This window comes from Poecile atricapillus, chromosome 5 (assembly GCF_030490865.1).
Source record: "Poecile atricapillus isolate bPoeAtr1 chromosome 5, bPoeAtr1.hap1, whole genome shotgun sequence".
In the NCBI taxonomy this organism is placed as follows: Eukaryota; Metazoa; Chordata; class Aves; order Passeriformes; family Paridae; genus Poecile; species Poecile atricapillus.
The window spans coordinates 34,814,034-34,836,422 of NC_081253.1; the positions used below are offsets into that span (position 1 = coordinate 34,814,034).

At 43.0% G+C, this 22,389-nt stretch overlaps 1 protein-coding gene across 6 annotated transcripts in view; it reads right to left on the reverse strand.

Annotated features, from left to right (window-relative positions):
• IKZF2 (IKAROS family zinc finger 2) overlaps positions 1–21,820 on the reverse strand; it is a 115,985-nt gene extending 94,165 nt beyond the window's left edge. For 4 of the 6 annotated variants that reach the window (XM_058839978.1, XM_058839976.1, XM_058839977.1 and 1 more), the window contains exons 1-3: positions 21,611–21,820; positions 18,792–18,840; positions 17,963–18,067 (exon numbers count right to left, since the gene is read on the reverse strand). In XM_058839978.1, coding sequence (XP_058695961.1) covers positions 17,963–18,067; positions 18,792–18,825 — 139 coding nt within the window. In that variant the 5' untranslated portion in view covers positions 18,826–18,840; positions 21,611–21,820. Of the gene's footprint in view, positions 1–17,962; positions 18,068–18,791; positions 18,841–20,146; positions 20,183–20,612; positions 20,683–21,610 lie in introns of all 6 variants that reach the window. The other 2 variants (XM_058839973.1, XM_058839974.1) reach the window with 2 other exon arrangements.
• Between the last annotated feature and the right edge of the window lie 569 nt (positions 21,821–22,389).

Here is a 22,389-nt window from a genome sequence, read left to right on the forward strand (position 1 = left end):
GTATTCCCAAATAAGCCAAGGCACATATGTACCAAATCACAGCCAAAACTCACACTTTACACTTGTTAGACCTCTGGACATAACCTGAGATTCTCAAATCTTAAAAGCAAAGATGTGATAAAGACTGTTTTTTCTCCCTCTCAAAGCTGAAGAGGCTGGTGGCCTCTGAATTGGATGACAATGTTTTCAGAGGAGGAAAAGGCATATCTAACCAAACCAAGCATGTTTTTTTGGGGGCAGATGAGAAAGAGGGAAATTAGGCCTAAACAACTATCATGAGTGTAAAAAACAACTGTCATTAAAAAATGCCCCTTTTTTCAACCAATAGCTAAGCTGGCTAAAAATAATAGTAATTCAAACTGAAATGGAAAAAGAAGAGCTTTTTATTAGAAATTATTTTTCAACCAGCTCTAACAAAAAGTAAGTAGAGGAATAATAAAAGCAAAAGACATGGAAATGTAATATTAGACATACCCTGTGTTTTGTGGCTCTCGCTACAGCAATAGCATCTACCTGCTCCATCCACATTTTTCCTTGCAAGATCAAAAACAGTCTGACCTAGCACCTCATTCCAGATAATTTATTCCTCCGCAAAGAAACACAAATAATACTCTAACTCTTCCCCTCTCAGCTACTATTTATCGGTTATAATCACCTTCACTCCTAGATAAAGTATGTTTCCAGCTCTCTGCATCAGGGGATAACTTACAGCAGCAGTTCAAAAATGTTTGCCCAGCTAGGGAGAATTCAGAGAAAAAAGGGAAGTCCTGCAGGATGTGCTGGTCTCTGATAGCCAAACCTCTGAACTGTTATGTGAAGAACCAAGCCTAAACGAGGAGAAGTGAGGAAAAGGAAATGTACACATACAACGACTTTGCACTTCTCTAATACTTCCTCTCCACTGTTCTCTAGAGAGGAACAAGGCATGAATCTTCATCATCCCCATCTAGGAGAGATGAGACCCTGGCAGAGGAGAGGGAGAACTTCCCCAAGATAAAAAGGGTACTTTTCATGGGAAAGCAAAGTTCACACTAAAAAGCTTTGCTGGCTCTCAGGATCATGCTAATTCTACCCGCCTTGATTTTCCCGACAGAAGAGTCCCACCAGGTAACTGCTTCCCCAACACAACAAAGGGCATTGAACTTGGAGTTCAGGGAAGTGGGAGAAGGGGGGTGGAGAAGGGGAAACCGGCAGAGTTTCAAATCTTTGGTGTGTATTTATAATGTTGTAGAGAAACTGCATTTCAGGATGGAATGATTATTGATTTCTTAATGGATTACTGCTGCACAAATTTACACTCCCCCCCAAAAACATCAATCTTAGGATAATAATTATAAACCTATCACAGCGCATAGAGCATTCTGACTGAGTAGAAACTTATCGCTATCTGCCGGGAAATGGTCAGTTTTCTAATTTCTCCCACTCCAACCACATTACAGCATGGCAAGGAACTATTGAAAAATACATGCTATTATAAAACAAAGTTTGTAATAGCCACAGGACATACCTGCAGTCAACTTTCATTAAACGGACTCTTTTAAACTACTGCCCTTAAGACAGTACCTGATCCATTAGAGAACAAGTTAATTAGTTATTAAAATCCTTTTATGTTATTTTTCTCATTGTAATGAAGCACCCAGCATTGAGTGAGACTCCTTAATGGGCAACATACATTCACAAACCCACACACCCTCACTTTTTCTGCTTACCAGCCTACAGTCAAATGTTTCTGTAGCTAAGTAATTTTTTAGCAAAGGCATCCATAGAACAGCTTTGCTACAGGCAGCATCATCTTGCAAAAATGACTGAAATACCACCAAGACTCCCCTTAACTTCAGGAAGTGTCAGACCAAATCACCAGAGATGGGGCACTATTTAAAAATCATTCTGAACCAAAAAACTCAATACTCCAAAGTTTGTGCAAGGTGCAGGAATGTGGAAGATTCAAGTCTGCCTCTATTCAGTGGTTCCAACTCATACCACCATTACTGTTTAAGTGGAGGTGTTATATATGAGGTTACAGTCCAAATGTGAGCTGTGAGCTAACTGCAGCCTGCGAAAGGGCTGGTTGTGAACCCAGCACCGCTGAGCTGCTGGCCCCATCCCTCTGCAAGAGGCAACCACCTTTTGCACTGGGTCAGAGGCAGCAGAAAAGCCAGCTGCCTGCCTTGCTGACCACACAGTTGATGACTTGTGTGAGGTATCAGCACAGCTCAGAGTGCCTTTTCCTCTGCAGAAACAGAAAAAGAGCTAGGAGCTCCCATTCCTGCTCAGACACCACCCTCTCACTGTGTGAGACCGTGCACTAAACTGGATCAGCAAATCGATCCAAGCTAAAAATACCTTTTTGTTATTTGGTTTTCCTTTTTCAGAAGAAAATGCTGGCATTGTCACAGAGAACAAGGAATGCTGAACTCCACTTTGAATGCTTGCCTTAGGAATAGTCACCTCGGCTAGAAGGGCATCTGGGGCCCCTGCCAGTTATAACACCTTTAAACAGTCCTAACTAATGACAGCCCACACAGCCAGTGCCATTAAAACATGTGCAGGTTAAAACCCTGCACACAACAGATTCCCAAGCTCCTGCAGCACTGCTCAGATGCAGTTTGCTCCAGAGCAGAGCTGCAGTAACACCCTGCTCAACACCAATCCCGCTGCTCCCAGTGCAGAGCCTTGCTGTAAGCAGTGGGTAATGGAACAGCTTGTGCAAGCCAAGGGCTGGAATTTAAATGGAAAGCTGAGGTACAGCTTGCTTGTAATCTGGCTGTAGCCTTCCATACCTAAACAATTTCAAATACAAATGCAGCCAGTTGATGTTTCCCTAAACTATGCTTGTGACTACCTACAACTTGCCCCTGTGACAGGGGTCTGCTCCACAAGTGTGTGGAATGAGAGAATCTCCCACATAGTGCAGTGAGATTTGGATAGGTCTTAAATTACTCATGGGAAAGCTCGCCAGCTACAGAGCACAGGATCAGCACCTTAACTCTCATTTCTGTAAGAGGCTCCAATTTAATTAGTGCAGCAACTTCTCCCCTTATCCATAGCCTACCATACCATCCTTCCTTCTCCATCCCAGCAACTACTTATAGCTGCTGTAGGACACCAAGAGCATCTCCAAAAATCCTCAACTCAAAAGGTGGTTAACAACAACAACAAAAAAATAACAGCCAAAGAAAGCAGCACTCTCCAAGGAACGCAGGCCACATAAAATAGAAGCAAAGGACCCAAAATTCAACACTTGCCATCAGCTTCAATTAGCAGCAAAGTGGGGTTTGGGAAAACAAGGGCCTCTTCAGAGCTGCTATAGGGCAAAGATGAAATCCCAGAATTAAAAACAAAATCCCCACATGCATATTAATATTCAGAGGCAATTACCTTTCAGCTTAAAGTCAGCCAACATGCATCTTACTACTGCAGCTCTTAAAGCAATCTTGTTTACAACTGGAAATGGATTACATTATCTCAGCTCCACCTAGCCACATAATGCAGAGCAAACTGTCAAACATAAAATTACAAAATGGTTATTGTAAGGTATCCCCTTCAGCATAAAAATTAATTTGACCTATTTTATTACTAAATTATTACTCCCACACAAATTTTCTATCATAGATATCTATCAGCACTGACATTTATATTCCGGTGAGGCACTCTCAGATGCCTATTTTCTTCTTCTCCATCTCAAAGGTGTATTGAACAGATTTGATGTAAACAGCCTGCCAAGCTAGTTAAAATCTTTAAACTTTACACATACAATTAGATTGTGACAATAACCATTTGCTTAAAAAGAGAGAGAGAGAAAGATACCTACACAGAGTTTCAGATTATGAAACAAAATGCTTCATGAATTAAAGAAATGATTAATCTAAATTTAAGAAGGACCTACGGATATTTTTATTACGGCTCTGGCAGGTTGCTCTGATTGTCACCAAGAGACATGATTTGACACAATGGCCCTGATTAAGAATGTGCTTAAGTCCTATTAAAGCCAATGGAAGTTAATCATCTGTTTAAGAGCTTTGCTAAATCAGGACCAGAACAGGAGACATTTCCAAAAAATCTGGGCCTAAATTGAACACACACTAATTAGCTGCACACACCAATTACATGATTATGGATGAAACACAGTTGTTTAGCATTTACAACAGCATACTTTGTGTGGAATCATTTAGAAATAAGGTCTAATTATCATTCCATAACAGGTCCCACAATGCATTATAACCCACATATAGCATATTAATTTTACTTAAAGGAATAGCTTGAAAAGGAAAAGAGAAAAAGAAAAAAGCAGAAATCCTTCCAGTAATATCAGTCCAAATTCTCAAGTGGATCAAGATCTGACCCTTTTGGAACTTCAGTGTGTTCACAGGGAGAATGTCTGAGCACTCTTGCTCGGCCCAGTTTCCTTATTGCTACTTTTTGCTTACAGAAAATATTCACTCTTGCATTTCAAAATGGAACGTTTGTACTCCATGCTGCCTAATGACTTAAGCCCTGCACTCAGAAAACAAACAAATTGGCATGGAACTGCCAGGGTATCAAATATACATCCAGGGTAACAAATATCAGCAAATTATTCCTAAAAAATATTTGTGCATACGACCCAAAAGTTGTTCTAAGTTCATTTGTGAATGATTTCAATCATTTGAATGTTTGACATTAGCCAGGATTGACAAGATTCACTTTTATGTCCCTTACACTGACATTTATTAGTTTTTCTTAGCAGCAAGATTTTCAGATAAGTGACTAAAAGGTCTCCTCTTTCATTAAATTAAGAAAAAAAGGCATTCCCAAAGCCAGAGACTGCTGAAAAGCCATGCTTCAGTGCAAAACACAGCTCAAGAATGAGAAGCACCATCGAGAGCCACATTTATTAAACAAACACACATTAAAAATAAAAAAACCCCTCATGGTATGCAAGGCAATCTTGCGATTTCAAACTTGACTCATGATTGTGAAAGTTTGGAGCTGGCATGCCAACTTGGTGAGCCATCTGCTCACCAACAATTTATAAACGAGACTGCTGCCAAAGCCACCCGATTACTCAGTTCTAATATTAGTGATGTAACTAAAACATGCTCGTAGGGTTTTTCTCCCCATGGACCAGGAAGCACAAGAGAAAAAAAGCTCACAGAGAAAAAGTTAAAAATAAATTAGGAAAAATGTATTTATTTGTTATTCCCTTCAAGTCTGGGAAGGAGGAACATTAAAGATTAAGTCAATGCTTTAGTTCTGTAATTCCCTCTAAACAAAGTCAGAAGGAAAAAAGGGAAATCAGTAGTGTGATTACAAATGATGGGACAAGGAGAATCATAGAATGGTTTCAGTTGGAAGACACCTTAAAGCCAATCTCATCCCACTCCCTTCCATGGGCAGGGACACCTTCCACTATCCCAGACTGCTCCAAGCCCCATCCAACGTGGTCTTGGACACTTCCAGGAATGGGGCAGCCACAGCTTCTCTGGGCAGCCTGTGCCAGGGCCTCCCCACCCTCGAGCCAAGAAATTCTTCCTAATGTTCAACCTAACCCTGCTCTCTGGCACTGGGAAGCCATTCCCCTTGTCCTGTCACTCCAGATCCTTGGAAATAGTCTCTCTCCATCTTTCTTGCTACAATTAGGTCATCCCAAAGCCTTCTCCTGGCTGAACAATCCCAATTCTCTCAGCCCCTCCTCATAGCAGAGATGCTCCGCCCCTCTCTGATCAACTTGGTGGCCCTCCTGAATGAGATATTCAGTCCGCGATGCCCATTTCTTTGTTAATGATTGAAATGGTAGTCGGAGAAAATTAAACATATTTGTGCTCATTTCATAATAGCATTTAATTCATTTTGAAAACAGAGTAAAGAAATAATTAAGAAATTGTGCATGTAGACTACCAGGTACAACTGCTGATTTTACTCATGATGCTAATTTTACCATTAGAACTGGGTAATTTGTGATAAAAACATTACCCTATTTAAACAAGTCCTCTCTTACTAAAATTCAATATTACAAATAGCAGCAAAAACATGCTGGAGGTTACCCTACAGTAAATAATCCTTGGGGCAAAAGATACTGTAATGAAACTGCATGGAAAATTACTCACTCAATCATTTTTAAAACGTTGAGTCACAATTCAGTTTTGTTGGCCTGAAACTCCAGATTTATCTCCATGGCAAGGCAGTAGCAAATCCCAAAGCACAGCCACTATTCCCAGAGCTCAGACATGAGGACGTGCTGCTGCAGGAGGGAAGCCAGCAGTGTGCAATGTCCTACACCACCACTTCCACACTGTCTCCTGTGTTACCTCCTGCACACAGAGGTCACAAAACAGTTTAACCACTGGCTTCAGTGTGAGCACAATCAGGACATTTCCAAGTGCTCTGCAGGGGACACTAATTAGATTCAAAACACAGGCAGTCCTGGTGGCATTAATTAAGAGGACAATGACAGTGACAAGCACTCTGCTTCATTTCAGAACACCTTGCTGTGTCACTGCCAAAAGGAGTAGCTTTTAAAACTGCAGTTTGAAATTAAATGCATCATCATTAACCAATTACCATTCTAACTAGTTTCCTCAACAACAGATCGGCTTTATTTACAATTAATTTTGGTTAATGAGCTAGTTGTAGTTTTATCTGACGGATAATGGGAGAGAATTAATAATTGCTTAATCCACACAAAATTTTGTTGTTCACATAGCACACAAAATTTTGACAAATGTTTCTGAATCCCAGCCAACAACCACCAGCACATTTTCACCATCTGAAAGCAGCCAAAGCTCAGCAAATGTTACCATTTTACATTATAGTAGGTTAAACTGTTTATATATATAATTAGAATTATTATTATAAACTACAGTCATAATTATAAATTAAAATTTCATCACTGACTCATAAGGAAGCTTCCCCCCTTCCAAAACACCTGGCCAGAACAGTGGATTAAGGTCATCTCTTGGATGGTCTACAAAGATTTATTCCATCTATAGTTGCGCAAGAAAATGCTGCAAAGACCCAAAATGGAGAATAAACTGCCCTGTGCACATCAACTGTGCTCTCTATCTCACACCTTTGTCTTTCCTCCCTGCAATGAACTTAAGCCCGGCTCCAAAGCTGTTTTAAGCCCAGTCCTATTTTTTTTATTAGGCACTGGTTTTAAATGGTTTTAAACCATCATCTTCTGTTGCCACATCACCATCTTCTCTCAAAAATACTTTCCCCATGCCAAATGTTGGGAAGGGCTGGGTTTGCCTTCAGCCAGATCCATTCTCTTCTTCTAATACAGCAGTCTCTGGCTGGAGAGCGGTCTACCAGACATACATCAAACCTAAGGATCTCCCTGAATCCAGTCATTAAGGAACCTTGGATAATTAGTTGGCAATTATCACTCACATTTCTACAGTGAAAAAACACTTCTTCTACGCTTTTCCTAAGGCTTTGTTGTTCTAGGCTGTTAAATGGAATAGCCAGAGTTCTGGGGCAGGAATGAGCAGGGACACAGATAAAACATCCTGACATGAAGATGAGGAAGAACATTACAGAGCGGCACTATAGATTATTTCCTGGAATGCACTGCAGTTTGCTTTGGTTTTCAGTACATATGTGATATATATTTACTCGAACAAAAATCTCACTACTATCGATTTCTCTATAAATATTTAATGGTTACCAGTCAGAAGGTAAATTTAAGTAACAATAGCGCTAATGACGTTAAATGAATGAAGCACTTTAAAAGTGAGAAAAAAAAGCAAACACTTCTTTACAGCATTTTAGACCAAAAGCAGTAAGACAGCAACCTGAAACCATGTTACATGCTGATAGCCTGAGTCATGTCTGGTCTCACAGGCAGACCAGAGAGGTGATTTTGCACAAACATCTCCCAAAAAACAGTAGGTTTTGCAAGCAGCAAACTTAGCAGAGACTGGCTTCCAACAACTTTTTCCCATGCGTTTGACATTTGAAAAGGGTGGCGCTTAATAGTTTTTCCTTCAGCCGAGACACAATTCACATACTTCTTTCTCCTCTTTCTGGCTTCCTCGTTTCATAACAATTGCACTTTCCTACTATTTTTCAAGCCTGTACTTCTCTGTTGTATGTGACTGAAACTCTCGCTAAGTGCCTTCCATTTGTATTACTGCACTGCACATGTACAGGCTTGTCAGAAACCAGGCTGGACACATTTTCCTATCTTTTTCTTTGGCTGCCAACCTTCTCTACTTGATATTAGGTAATTTGGGGGCAGCTGACAGGTCATAGCATTTAGACTATGAGAACACTCTGGGATTCACATGTAGGTACATGGGATTTTAGTAAAATAAATTGTGCAATTTATAGAACAGAAATTTAAAAGAAGGCCAAGAATAAACTCACAGAGCTCTCACAGTCTGCTAACATCACTTGACCCTTAAATACACAACTAGCACATCATTCTTCTTAAGAGCTACCTGTACTCTTTGCAGTCACATACACAAATTATGAAGCTGACTGACTCCCACCTACAGGAGCTGAATTCTTATTAAGATTAATTTCCCTACTTTTTCTCCACCTCTTCAGCCTAAAATTCTATCCACTCATTTGTATTTCTTCAACTGGTATCCTTTGTAAAGCTCTTAAGACTGAAAAAACGTGATACAACAAGAAGATATTGTTATATTACTCTCTAGAAGACTAGATTATCCAAAGATAATACCCTACAGTGACAGAGAGAGAGGCCTGTGTATTTAAGGTAGGGGGAAAATTTCCAACAGGGGGCTTCAAGTAAAGCTGATAGCCAGGCTGTTCCACACAGCTGCATGGAGATGTATTAGACTCACCCAGGAACTACCTGTGCTGGTAACAAGGTCAAAATAACTGGTAAGGTTGACCCAATTTTGGGAGATTAAACTGTAAAACTATTACTTACAACTACATTTAGGACATGCCTAAATCTGAAAGATGATGAGCATTAAGGCACTGAGTAAATTTAAGGCCCAGTGGTGTATTCTGAAATATTTCTATACTCGGGCAGACTCTGCACTGGTGCCAGATCCCGGCAGACTCTCCAGGGATGCAGGAAAGAGGCCCCTCACCATGACAGCACACGTGCAATACGAAGCCTGTACCTAGGAATGGACAATTAAAAGCAGTATGCAAAACTGCTAATTAATAAGATTTATTCTCCTTCAGGGGCCGTTATCTCGACAAGTCAAACCCTGCAGGATATCAATTTCTCAAGAAATAAGATTAAAAACTGAACGCCATTTTGCCTGAGCTGTCTCCCTCTATCACCGGCCTGGCTGCTAACAGAACAAGGTCTTCAATCTACTGCCACTCTTTCCTGAAAACTTTTAAACCATCCACAACTTTAAGAGAACAGCTACTCATCCTCAAATGAATAAACCTCATATCTCTTCTGGGTAAAAAGACTTGCTGTTTTCATAGAGAAAGAAGCAACTTCTTTCATTTTCAGAAGAAGGGAGTTCAGACCGTCCCGTTGCCGCTTCTTGGACAAAAGTGGATATTTAATTTACACTGCTGAAGTTTAAACAATGCACAGATAGAGTTACCAAAAACTCTCTCAGTTTGTGTTTTACAGCTAGATTGGTACCTAAAAAAGCAACTTTGCTTGCAGAAGGAATCATAAAACGTCCAGAAGCAGAGTTGATGTCTACGAAAGATGAGGTGTGAATTCTCATAGAACCGCACACAGGCATTCCCAAATCAAAGAGTAATTACGAGAAAAATTACCATGGACTTGAGCATATCACAGGGCTCTGCAGGCAGCAATCTGTGCCACTCACCAACATCATTTTCATGGGCTGAGGGAAAACTTTGCCCCTTGAGAAAAACCAGGACAACATCACTTTCTTATGATGGAATTGGGAGGTTTTAGAGGCTGGGGGAAAATGCAAGAAAAACATCATTAAAAAGAAGCTGAGAAAACTCCAGCCTGATGCTAAAGGTCACAGCACAGATGTCTTTAGTCTAACACTTGTTTTGTTCAAGCGGAGGAGCAGAGGGGATAAACAAGAAAATCCCCCCATCGGAATGTCAAGCTTTGTCATGTATGTGGTTTAACTGCCAACAGAGCATCTCTCCTGTAAGCCCTGCCCAGATCTTCCATTAGCTGGAGAGGAAACACAGCCTGCCTTACCTCCTCACACAAGAAGAAGATTCATGAGAAAAAAAGATGATAGGTTGGACAGGCAACAACATGAATGGATTTTCTGTACTTCACCATGTCCTACCTCCTTTGAAAAACATTTGAGACATCCAGCCCTCAGGACAAAGAGCCTGAAAACAGCAGCACCAACATGTGTCTTCTATCCCCACTGCATGAAGTTTCAGGGCGGACGTTAGCATTGAGTCCTCCAAAGGCCTTCTCCAAGCCAGAGACAGGGCAGGGACTTGAATACTCACACTGATCATCCTCTTCTCTCTCCCCTACTGCAGTGAGTACACCTGTGCCCAGAGCAACCTCACAGGTTGTAGGTACCAATACCACAGCAGGAAAAGAGGCTGGGAAAAAGCAGTCTGTGCAGCTTCTCCAAGTAACACAAAACCATTGTGGGGAGAGCAGACAGGTCTGCAGTGAATCAGATTCCTTGGCTCATGCCTTGTGTAAAACCCACAGTCTGCTAAGAAGAGGGGCTCCTACCTGTGTAGGAGAATGATGCACTTCACTCCTCTTGTTTTTTTCACTACCAGCTGGTAGACACAGATATTCACACCATCCACACTGGGGGTGGTAGCATGATTTGGCTGTAGGACTGACCTCCCCTCCATACATGAGAGGACACAAGGATCTGACCACCAACCTGAGCTTCACCAAAGGGAAGATCAAGATCCTGTGACCTCTCTGGACAGGACAAACACAGAGTAGCCATGAGCTAAAAGCTCATACAATGCACGTAGAGCCCACCACCTCTGTGGTGCTATGCCTTGGCCACACAGCATTACACAAGTAAACCTTCAAACTGGAAAGATTTTTTTAAGAATAAGAGGCAGAGAGAAAGCAAAAGTCAGTTAAAAAACCCAAAAAAGACATTCTAATTCACAGAAGTTGACATGACCTATGAGCACAGAAATGAGGGGGATCAATCAAGCCCATGCTTTTCCAGGAACAGTGTCTGCTGTTTTACGGTACTTTCCAATGTAACACCTGTAACAGCACTTGCAGGTGACCCTGCCAGCCAGGGCTATGCTTGGAGCACGAGCTTCTGCCAGCATCTCTCTGCCTGTGAGGGATTACAGTTCTTCAAAGCCACAGGCTAACACAGCAGTGCCAGCAGAAACCGGTAATGTAGACCTGGCTTCAGATCAAGGGCACATTATGCTGGGCAGTGTGAATAGGGGCTCATCTACACACAGACCTGGCAATGCTTAGTGGTGTGGCAAGAGTTAAAATTCTGCGGTTGTTCTAATTTAATCACACCACAACAGGGTACTTTAGGACCACCACAATTATTGCTGTGCAGGACAGGAAATAAGCTGCGCTGGTATTAAGGTACTTCTGAATGCGTCTCATTGTGGGGCTGCAAAAATTAAATGCAAAATAACCCCTAAGCAAAGAAGATATTGTAAAAAAATCCTACTTTTGACAAAGGCTAACATGTACCATCCAAATCTCCATTCTAAGTGATCTGCAGCTTCTGTGATTCAGAAAAATAAAAGGCAAGAGGGAAAAAAGAAAAGCACAGAAACACTAAGGGACTCCCCTACAATGACCAGAGCCTGGAGGAAAACCGGGCCTCTGGTCACCTAGCCCAGAGTCATATCTGTCACGCTTATTGCTTCTCAGTGGTAATTCAGCACTGCTTCCTTCCATTGGGATGCAGCAGTCAACTGCCTGGACTCCAAACAAGTGTTCAGTACCCTAGGGAATGGACAACACACTGTGGCACAGGCTCCTCACCTGGGCTGGGAACAGGTTTTGATACTACACAGAGCAGGGGCTCAGCCCTCTCTTCAATTTTCTACAGAATTTTAGAACACGTCAATTTTAGACCTGTCTCAAGGTGGGTTCTTCAAGGATTTTCAGTCATTGGAAGTACTGAAGAAAAAAAGCAGAAAAGGAGGCTCTGCCCTTTCCTCAGGGATAGAATAGTATCACTCCTTCAAGGTGCCCTCTTGGCACTGGAAGGACGAGTTCTGCTCACCCTCAGTACTGCGCAAAGGTAGCACAGGTGGCTGCATTTCCACCTGTAAAACTTAGTCCTGCCAACCTGCAAACCATCACTTAGCTGAAGGATTATACAGAGCCTGTGCCCCACAGGAACTGGAAACAAGCCTTTGAACCAATTTCCTAGCAGAAGTTACCCATTGATTTCAACAGGTGTAGGACCTTCCCCCAGATTCAGGGATGGGAAACACAGAACACTCTCCAATGGTTATCTTGTCATCCCACTGCTATCAAAGTGTCATATTTCATGGATGATGAGGATTGCTCTTTTTGTTGTCTGAAAAGGAACTGAAATTCCAGAAGCAAGCACTGAAAACTTGCTGACTACAAAACTAGCAAGAGCACAGTGTTGTAACAGGGCGTATACCAGGGAAAGTTAACTGAACCTGACAGTCCAAGAGAATAACAGAAGCTTCCTAAGAAAGGTGAGTGCTGCAACAAAGCCCTGGCAGATGACCTCTTAAGAGACTTCCTTCAGAATGAATAAAAACCTATTTAATGAGATTAACTGATCATTTCACTCCACCCTTGTTATAACACTCACTGAGAGGGAGGAATGTTTTTGCAGCCGAGTATGCGGCTCCATAGGGAATGCCAGGACTGTGACAGAAGGTAGGAAAAATACACAGGGGAGCCCTTCACCACTGCAGTGTGAGTATGTGAGTATTCAAACACCAACTCATTTCAGTGGCTACTCTGTGCTGGTTTACAGACAGAGTTCATATCAGAGGAACTATTTCATTACTTTAACCACACCAATGTGAAAAAACTGAGCTGATGTGGATAAAGCTACAACATTCCAAGGTACATCCCAGGAAATGCTTTATTTCCAGTTAGCCCTTTCCTCTGTTTGGGTTGCAGGTTTTTTTCAAGAAAAACAGTCTGACACTACTTTGCAGAGCTTTGGTTTCTTAGGTGTGGAAAACTCCCTCTATTTCTGCTAAATTCCTGATAATCAGCTTTCCATTTAATATTTTTTCTTCTCAAAGTCCAAGAAAGCTAAATGCATTGGCTAAAACTTTGATAACTACTACTGCCCTAGCAATTCTCAGGAAGTCTGAGGATAAAAGACCATGCTCTTGTGTCAAAGGAGCTCACTTCTTACAGTTCCCTGCCATGTTCCCTCATGTCTGAGCTCATCTTGGCAAAGTCCATCCTCACCCTCATTCAACGTGCCAAACCACAGGTACGTCTGTATTGGGCATCATTGTGCGATTCCATAGCTGAGCTCCAAAAAAATCAAAGTGTCAAGACTGCAAAGTCAGACACAAAGGACTGGAGGACAACTCAAGTGTCTGTCAAAAGTCCACCTCCCTGCACTGAGGCAGGAGATACCCAGACCAATAAATGCTGCTTACCATACTCCTTAAAGACTGCTAAGGACAGAAGATTCCTCAGCATCCTGAGGTGATCAGGTCCAAGTTTTTAGTACTTTCCAAGATATTTGGAAGAAAAGGAGATCTGAATCCCCAGTTCAGAGCACAGCAGTTTGGCTTCCAGAATTCTTCATGCCCCAGTGTATGCACACACATCAGGGGCGTGACTGCCTCAAAGCACTAATTCAGTCCCTCTCTGCAGCCCAGCCCAGCCATCTTCAACTACCCTCCCTAAAGGAAAGCCTCCATCACCTCACCCTACGAAAAAGCCCACAACACATGCTCAGCCAGGAAAGAATCCCAGAGCAAGGTTGAGCCTCACGTGCCTGGGAGTAAATTCTGGTGGTAACAAGGCTTGTTTGCCATGGAGCTGAGGCATGGAGCAACTTTTAACTTCATGTGGTTTCATTCCAACAGTCAGGCTCCAAAATTACATTTCTTTATCCCTACAGATGTGCCAATACAGCTGTGGTACAAGTAACTCACTGCTCAGGACAACACAACTGTGACAAAACAGGAGTTGTATGACAATTCAGGCTTGAAAAATGAAAGTGATCAGGAAAGATTTGGGGCCACAAAAAAAAGTGCAACTGATAGTCCACCCTGATCACTTGGAATATAGTATTGGCTACATTATAATAAAACCCTGTCCATGTTCTCTTTAAACACCAGTGCTGAAATCATTCCCACTTAGTGCTGCTGTCCCAATTAGTGATCTCGTCAGACAGCGCGATCATTCCCCACCACGGAGAAAACGCAATCACCTCATTATTTTCAGCAGCAGAGTCAGCCGACATGGCTTACTCTCTTAATGAATAAATTCTCATAACTTACTAACACTTCAAGCTACTATAAACACCTCCTGAAAGCATACCACAATTTTAATCGGTTTCAAACATCAGATGTTGGGTTTGATATTTATGATTGTTCTGACTCTGTTTTGTTTAAGGGCTCCTTTTGTCTCTGAAAGCAAAGATAAGAAAGTTAACTGGGACACCCACTGTCAAGCCTCTAATTTAAGGGGAAATTGCCTTTGTCGCTGACTGTCAGATGTTAATAGCTGCTGCTACTATTTTCCCTATGATACTAGGCCAGTGATCTTAGAGAAGTGTCCTTCATCCTATACAAAGCAATGATTGAGTCAACTAATTGAACAACTGTGCCCCTGCAGTTTCTAAAGCAGACATTCCTCTAAGTCCATTTTAACCTACAGGAAAAAAAAAATCTCTAATAACTGTAGCAAGAACTCAGTGTGGTATTATGGGGAGGTGACTGGGAATTATTCCTTTTTAAAGCCTCTTTTATAAGGATTCCCCATTAGCCTTTAATTAGCATGCCAGTTCCTATTCGGAGGTTTCTGATCACTTATAGCCCAGTTCAGCATTCACAGACAGGAACAAGAGGGACTCCCTTGAACTCAGTGGGGTCTATGGGGGGGCTTAGGGCCATGCAGGGAACTCTCTAAAACCAACACAAAGTTAATTGAGCAAGACTGTGACACCCAGCTCTGGGTGTCAGCCTTTGTAAGAGTTTTCCTATGGAAGATCAAAAGAAAAACTGGACTTCCAGATTTGGGGCTATGTAAATATATCATCTGTACTCAGCAGGTATAACACTAATTCATCTTTTGCTGTAAAGAAAAGTGAGATGATCTATCAACCTCTTTGGTTTGACTATTTACACGTATTTTAAATCTTTGCTTACATAAAACTACAGTCAAGTATTTTAGAACAGAGCTTCTGCCAACACACATACAGTGTTCTGCTAAAGGCAGGTATATGTAAGATCATCAGTTAGCTATGACAGGTGATTTAGTGTGATTCATCTTTCAGGATCATCTCATTCACAAGGAAAATTGAGTGTCATCCCCATCCATAACCTACAAATACCATCTAGATACTTGAAAATGGTAATAGGTTAAAGGATGCAGTAGCCAAAATATTCGACCCAAACCCTTCTGGAATAGAACCTGAAAACATCAGTAATCCAGACAGAACTACTAACACAGATTGCCAGGGGCTAATGAACATAGAAAACTCTTTACCCAGCACATAATTTTGCTGTTGCTGGGAGAGCACTACTCAGTCATTTCAGCACAGATCCAAGAAATTTCCTTCTTTTGGTGTTTCTCTTCTGAGCCAGACACAAATTCCAACTAAATTAAGAGCTGTGGTTCAAAACAATTCAATGGAATGCAAGAAGAACAAAGGTCAAAACTTCGATCTCTACCTTGCAGGTGCACATCCAGAGCACACAGCCAAAGAGGGCCATGTGCTTCTGGCAATGACTGGCAACCAACCCGGGAGTGAAATATTTGGGGTCTGCTCCCTGTATCACCTCCTCCATTCCCAAGTCCTACCCAGCCAGGATAACATGCCCTGGGCTTTGCTGTAATGGCAGCCAACATCAATTAATCTCCAACAACCCGCTGGAAATCAAACCAATCTGAAATAGAACACAGCCACTGCCTCTACTTAAAACAATGGATGATGGGTCAATCCACTGGGAACTACTAAATTGATACAAAATATTTCAAACAGCTATTCCACCTCCATCTTCCCTTTTAAAATACAAAAAAAACAAAAAACAAAATAGTTTTAAAAGAGAGGTGCAGGCCCCTGGGTTACCAAACCTTTAAAAGGATTTCCTGTGCCCCACAAAGCAGGTGGAAAGCTTTAAAGCCCAGCTTGGTGATTTAGCCTACACATGCTAGATTCAAGATTTGGCAAAAAACCTTAAATGAACCAATGTAACAGCTGCCACAAAAGCCGACAACCTCTGATCAATATCTTCCATGTTTAAGGCAGCACAAGCCGCCTTCTCTGCAAAACAATCCTAAGCCTGCAAAGAGTAAATAAATTACAATAAATTTAACAAGCTTGAGTTTTGTTTGGCTTGGGAAACCCAGGCAGAGCCCTTAATTTTTCAACAGCAGCACATCTTTAACACAGAGCAGCAATGATAAAAGTATTTGAGATACCTGTGAGAGACCAAAAACACCTCTAAAAAAACACCAAGGCTGCAGATACGTATGTGTTGCAAAGAACTAATGAAGCTTAAAAACCATTGAAAATGTTAACACAATGAACATGAAAATACTGAGTGTGTTAAAGCCTTTTGCATTACTTCATTCTAGATCTTTTTATTCCTAATTTGACTTTGGTTTTCAGTCTAGATTATAAAGAAGATTTAAAACACAGAGACTTTTTTCCCTTCCAATGAAGTCTTCCCATTAATAAAAAGGAAACAAAGAAAATGAAGAAAGTGAGTAGTAAAACTTTTACAACATAATAAAGTATATCAGAATCCCAGTGCAGCACAATTGGAATTGTCTAAAGATGCTGAATTATGGGTGGTTGTCATATAAAGTTCAGTCCACAGTATTAGAAATCATATTCTCCAGCAACATGTATATAATTGAGAGAGCTTCATAATAACCGTCAGTTTAAAGGCTCATAAAACTGCGCTTTACCCGTAATTTGCAAGAGGAAAGAATTCTTAAAGGAAAGTAACATCTTTTTCTCAGAAAGACTCTGAAGTCAATACACTGTGCATTTTTAAACAAGCAACTCCAGAAGCTCTCTTACACAGTTTTCAGTAGGGCACTATACTATACTATACTATATTTACCTATTTAACCCTCTGTTTAAATAGATAAATATCTACCTGTAGTACACACAAACTAGAAAGAAAATTAGTAACACATAGAAAGGAACACTCTGTAAGTATGTTGGAAGCAAAGCATGTTACATTTTATTTTGGACTATAAGTGTAGAGGTTACATTAAGGTAAATATCTTGATGTAACACTGTAACCAACACTTAAACAAGGTAGGGCATTCACACAGAAAATTAAGATTGTTGCTTTTATGAAATTGCACAAGCTACATTTATCTACCTCCCATATACAACAGGATAATAATTCTATAAATATTATCAGCTCTTGACATTCTCACTGTGCAAAACTCATAAAACTCTCAGTTTCTACCCAACATTCTAAACCGAACTCCTTTCAGTCTGTTATAATCAACTAGAGTTTTGTAAATAAAATTTGTTTGTTTTCAAATAAAGCTACTTCAAGCTGTTTCGGGAAGCAAAGTAAGTAATAGTAGTAGTAATAGTAATAATAATAATAATTTCTATTTGGATTTCAGAACCCGAGGAAACAAAAGCAGCGCATGTCAAGCCTAGCATTTTCCTACCTGGAGCAGGTAAGGACCAGCTCTCAAATGCCACCTTGGGATAGCTCAGACTAGTAATCCCGTTCATGTTTAGATGAGACACCAGCACAAACAAGAACCAAAAGAAAAGAAAGTCTCCCCTGTCCTCCTCTGTTATTAGCAATGCCAATAGCAGTGGCTAAGACCTGGTAATCAAAGCAAGGACCAGGAGGACCAGAACAACCCAACCCCTCAGCTAGAAAGAAACAGGCTTAAGAGGAGACTTACTGCCTGCCATGTGACAGGGGGAGGTGTGCTGCCCATTGGGAGTGCTGGAGGTGAGGTCGATGGCCATGCCGCAGTGCTCCCTTTCAGGCGAATAGTCATTGTCACCTGCGGGCACAACACAGGTCCCCCGTAAGTTGTTATCCCCCTCTTCAGCAGAGATACACAGAGATTAAAAACCACAACCCGCTCGCTCCCCTCGCCCCTGCCCTTCCCTCCTTTACTGGTGGGGTCTTGCAGAGCCTGTCAAGCCTCGACTCTCAGTGCCCCCAAGTAAACACTTGTCTGATTTTAAGAGCCCCCTCAAAGCTACTGTCACCATTCTTTTACACACACTCCTGTGGCAAACCTTGTTCCAGCTGCCTGGTTCTAAGTAAGTTAGGATTACTTTTCGATTAGCAGACAGGGAGAATCCAGGCTGGGCAGGGAAAGACTGGAATAGTAATTCATCATACAGACCTTCCCCCCAAAACTGTGGGTTAACTGACAGTTAAACAAAGCACTTACACAACCCCCCCACATAGAAAACAAGAGAAATGCATAGGGAAAGGCATAAAAAGTTTTTGGCTGCAGTTTGAATTTCTGGAGATGAACTCTCTTATTTGCAAAGTTCATTCACCTTCAGCAAATATTTAAACCTAAAGATACTCACCCATGCACCCATCCCCATGCATTTCTCAGCCATACAGAGAGTTTATATTTAAATGCTACTAATTCAGTGTCAATGCAGACACTGTACGCAAGGAAGCTAAACTTCCAGGTGTCTGCATTATACAAAGGAGAGTAGGAAAAGAAAAGTAATTCAGAATAATCAAGCAAAATGACTACTTACATGTAATATATCCATCAACAGCCTCTGCTTCCATAGTCAAAGTGCAGTGCTGCAAGGCAGAAAAGTACACCCTCAGAGACGCCTGTCAGTATCAACCATTAAATGATTAAACTTACTTAAAGCCCTAAGTAGTTGCCCATTTTATTGCTGTTGCAACTACTGCCTAGAGAAACGCACAAGTGCACTGCATGTGCTCGTTTGCAAATCACTGAACTCTTCCTGTAAATTATGTGAGTAGACCTGCAGCTGCCTCCTGGCCAGGTGGCACCTGGATCATCCTGGTCTGACCATACCTCTCTCTGTCTGTGCCCCACTCACAACTTTGCCTGATCTGAGAGTTTTACCCTGACTTTCCACTTGTTTGTTCAAGCTGGGATGGTAATGCTTTATCAATTATCTGCTCTATCTGCAGCCAGAACAGACTTTGAGGATATGGATACTACTAACAATTGCTCTTTTCACACACACTACAAGAGACTGCCTCCTGGTCTAAACAAAATAAACCCTCCTATGTCCATTCCCCTTGGACAGAGTTGTTCCAGCTTTGTCTCACACCTGTGAGACACACACCTGTACACACACCTGTTCACTCTAACCCTATTTATTTGCCACAGCACAGGGCCAAACACCACACTTCATACTCCCAGATCACACATTTTGTGGTGTGAAGCAATCTTAAAGTTTCTGGAAGCACTTTGCTGACACAGAACAAGCTATTACTTTCCCGAAACCCAAGTAACTGTATAGAATGACACCCCCTAGCTATCATTTGATATATATTGTGGGGGGGGGGGGGGAAAAAGAGGAGAGATCAATAATAATAACTATGTTCTTTTAAGTGGAAAAGTTAAAAATCTGACATGACCAGAGGAAAATTTTATTTCCTCTCTCCCTCCATGGCCTCTTTTTTGCCTTTAGTTTCAAAACTCTCACTGCACCAGGCAGCTAAATTATTCACAATGAGCCATTTCTGTATTGATCGCCAAGTATATTTAGCCCTGGCTCCTGGAATTTCTCCATTACTTACTGGAAAACAGGCAGCTTCACTTCTTGTCTCCAAAACCACTTCCCTCCCCCTCCCTTAACCCTCTTTCCTTCCCCCCCTTCCCCGACTCTCCCCCAATAAATAAATACTTTTCTCTGTGTTCTTCTTCAGTATAAAGCAGATCAAATTCCCAAGGCATTCAGCACATAACACTTAAATTTCAACCTGCCTCGTTACTACCAAACTCTCTTAAATTACTGATTTTCACAACTCTTAAAAATAAATCTCAAAAAAAAAAAGAAAAAAAAAAAAAAAAAGAAAAAAAGTTTTCAGAACAGGTAAGCCACTTCCTCAAGCCCTTCAAAATTACCTTATCTTCCCCCTAGTCCAGGTAGGCAGGCACACACTGAGAAAAAGAAAGAAACATCAGAAGCAACAGGGAAAGATCATCCCAGCCAATGAAGTGGAAGGAAAGAAAGGGGAGGAAGGGAGGAGGAAGAGAGAGGAAGACAAAAAGAAACACAGAAACATCCATAACCTAAATTAAAACACAGCTTGATTTTTATTTTTTTATTTCTTCAATGGGGAGAGGACAAGGAAGAGGAGAGGGAAAGGAAAAAGTTTGGTCACCATTTTTAGGCTGGTGATGGCAAATCCCAGCTGCTGAGCCTTCCTCTCCACAAGGAATGGAGGGAGAGAGTTTTGCTCGAGCTGAAGACACAGGAAGATGGAGAAAGTTTTAAAAAATAGTTTTTTTAAAGGCGGGGGGAGAAGGGGGGAAGAAAGACGGGGAGGGGGACACGGATAGGGGAGAGAAAGTCGCCCCCGCCACTTACAGGTGGGGCATGCGGAGCCGGGAAGCCCCGGGATGAGCCGGCGGGGAAACTCGTTCAGGAATGGCACATACTTTGAAGATGAAGAACAAAAAAAAAAAAAACAAAAAATAAAAAAAAAAAAAAACAAAAAAAAAAGAGGGAGAGGGAGGGAGGTCAGCCGGTGCTACAGCAATGCGATTAACTAGCGCGGAGAGAGCGGGGGGGGGGGGGGGGGGAGGAATGGGGGGGGCGGGAAGAATGGGGGGGGAAGAGAGAGAGAGAGAAAGAGAGAGAGGAAAACTTGATCCACCGGTTCCTTACGGATTCCAAGGATTCTACGGATCGGGGGGAGCGGAGGGAATGCGGGGCGGGATGGGAAGAGGGATGCGGGGCGGGATGGGAAGAGGGGGGCTCGGCGGGTGCACTCACACCCCGCGCAGCAAACCCGGGCCAACTTCCCCGGAGCGCCGCTCCGGCCCTGGGCGACGCCGGGCTCCGCGCCTCATCCTGCTTCTCCCCGCCCCTGCCACAACCTGTCAAAGTCATGGAAGTCCTGCCTCGCTTGTCATTTTATTCCCTTTCCCCCTTCTCCCCGCCGCAGGCCGCAGCCCCCCGGGGGCGCGCAGGTGGCGGCGGGCGCTGAGGGAAATGGCAGCGGGGCCGGGCTGGGTAACGGACCGGCGAGACCCGCCGCGGCTTCTGCCCCTGCTTTTTTGATTTGGTCTTCGTGGGGGGTTTTTTGTTTGGTTGGTTTTGGATTTTTTAAATTATTTTTATATTTTGGGCTAACAGCAACAAGTCATCGGCGCCCGCGGGGATGCTGCACAGCCGCGCTCGGCTCGGGGACCCTCCGCACACACAGACCCGCACGGACGGACCGAGCCCCGCGTCCCGCCGGCCCCGGAACGGAGCTGTCCCTCCTCCCGCCGGGGAAAGAGGGGACGGGGAGGGAGAGGAGAGGAGGAAGGGAGGGGAGAAAGAAAAAGAAAGAAATAATAAGAAGCCAGGCGCAGATTTACCTCAGCCGCGCAGGCAGTGAGTCAGTTCCATCCCCCTTTTGTTTGTGTGTTTATTAGTGTCGGCTCCCTCTGCCCAGTGGAGGTGTGTTTGTGCACGGCAGTTGGCTGTGGGGGGACTAAGGCGGCGGAGGAGCCGTAGCTAAGGGTAATCCTGTTTTTACTTCCTCCATCTTCAGAGAGCAGAGGGTTAGCCTGGGACAGCTGGTCAAACCCCGAGAAACCGATCCGGCGGCGGCGGCGGCGGCGGCCGCTCTCCCTCCCTCCCTCCCTCCCTCCCTCCCACAGACACACACACACAGACACACACACAGACACAGACACACCACTCCTTCGCTCCCTCCTTCACACACTCCCTTCCCTCCCTCACACACGGATACGCGCACTCCCTCCCTCCCACACACACACACACGCTCCCTCACAGATACGCGCACTCCCTCACACCCATGCACACCTCCTCCTTCACACACACTCCCTCAGACACACACTGTCCCTCCCTCAGGCTCAAACCCACACACACTCATTCACTCCCGCACACTCGGTCGTCCCCCCTCCGCACGGACTCGCACTCTGTCCCTCATGCACAGTCACCAGCCCCTCACACATTGTCACTCACACTCAGCCCTTGACACGCACTCACTCACTCGCAGTTCTTCCCTCGAAGTCCCTCACACGGACACACTCGCTGCCTCGCTCGCACTCAGTCAATCTCACTCGCACACTCACACTCAGCCCCAGAGACACTCAGTCCCTCACGCACACTCACACACCCGCTGCCCCCT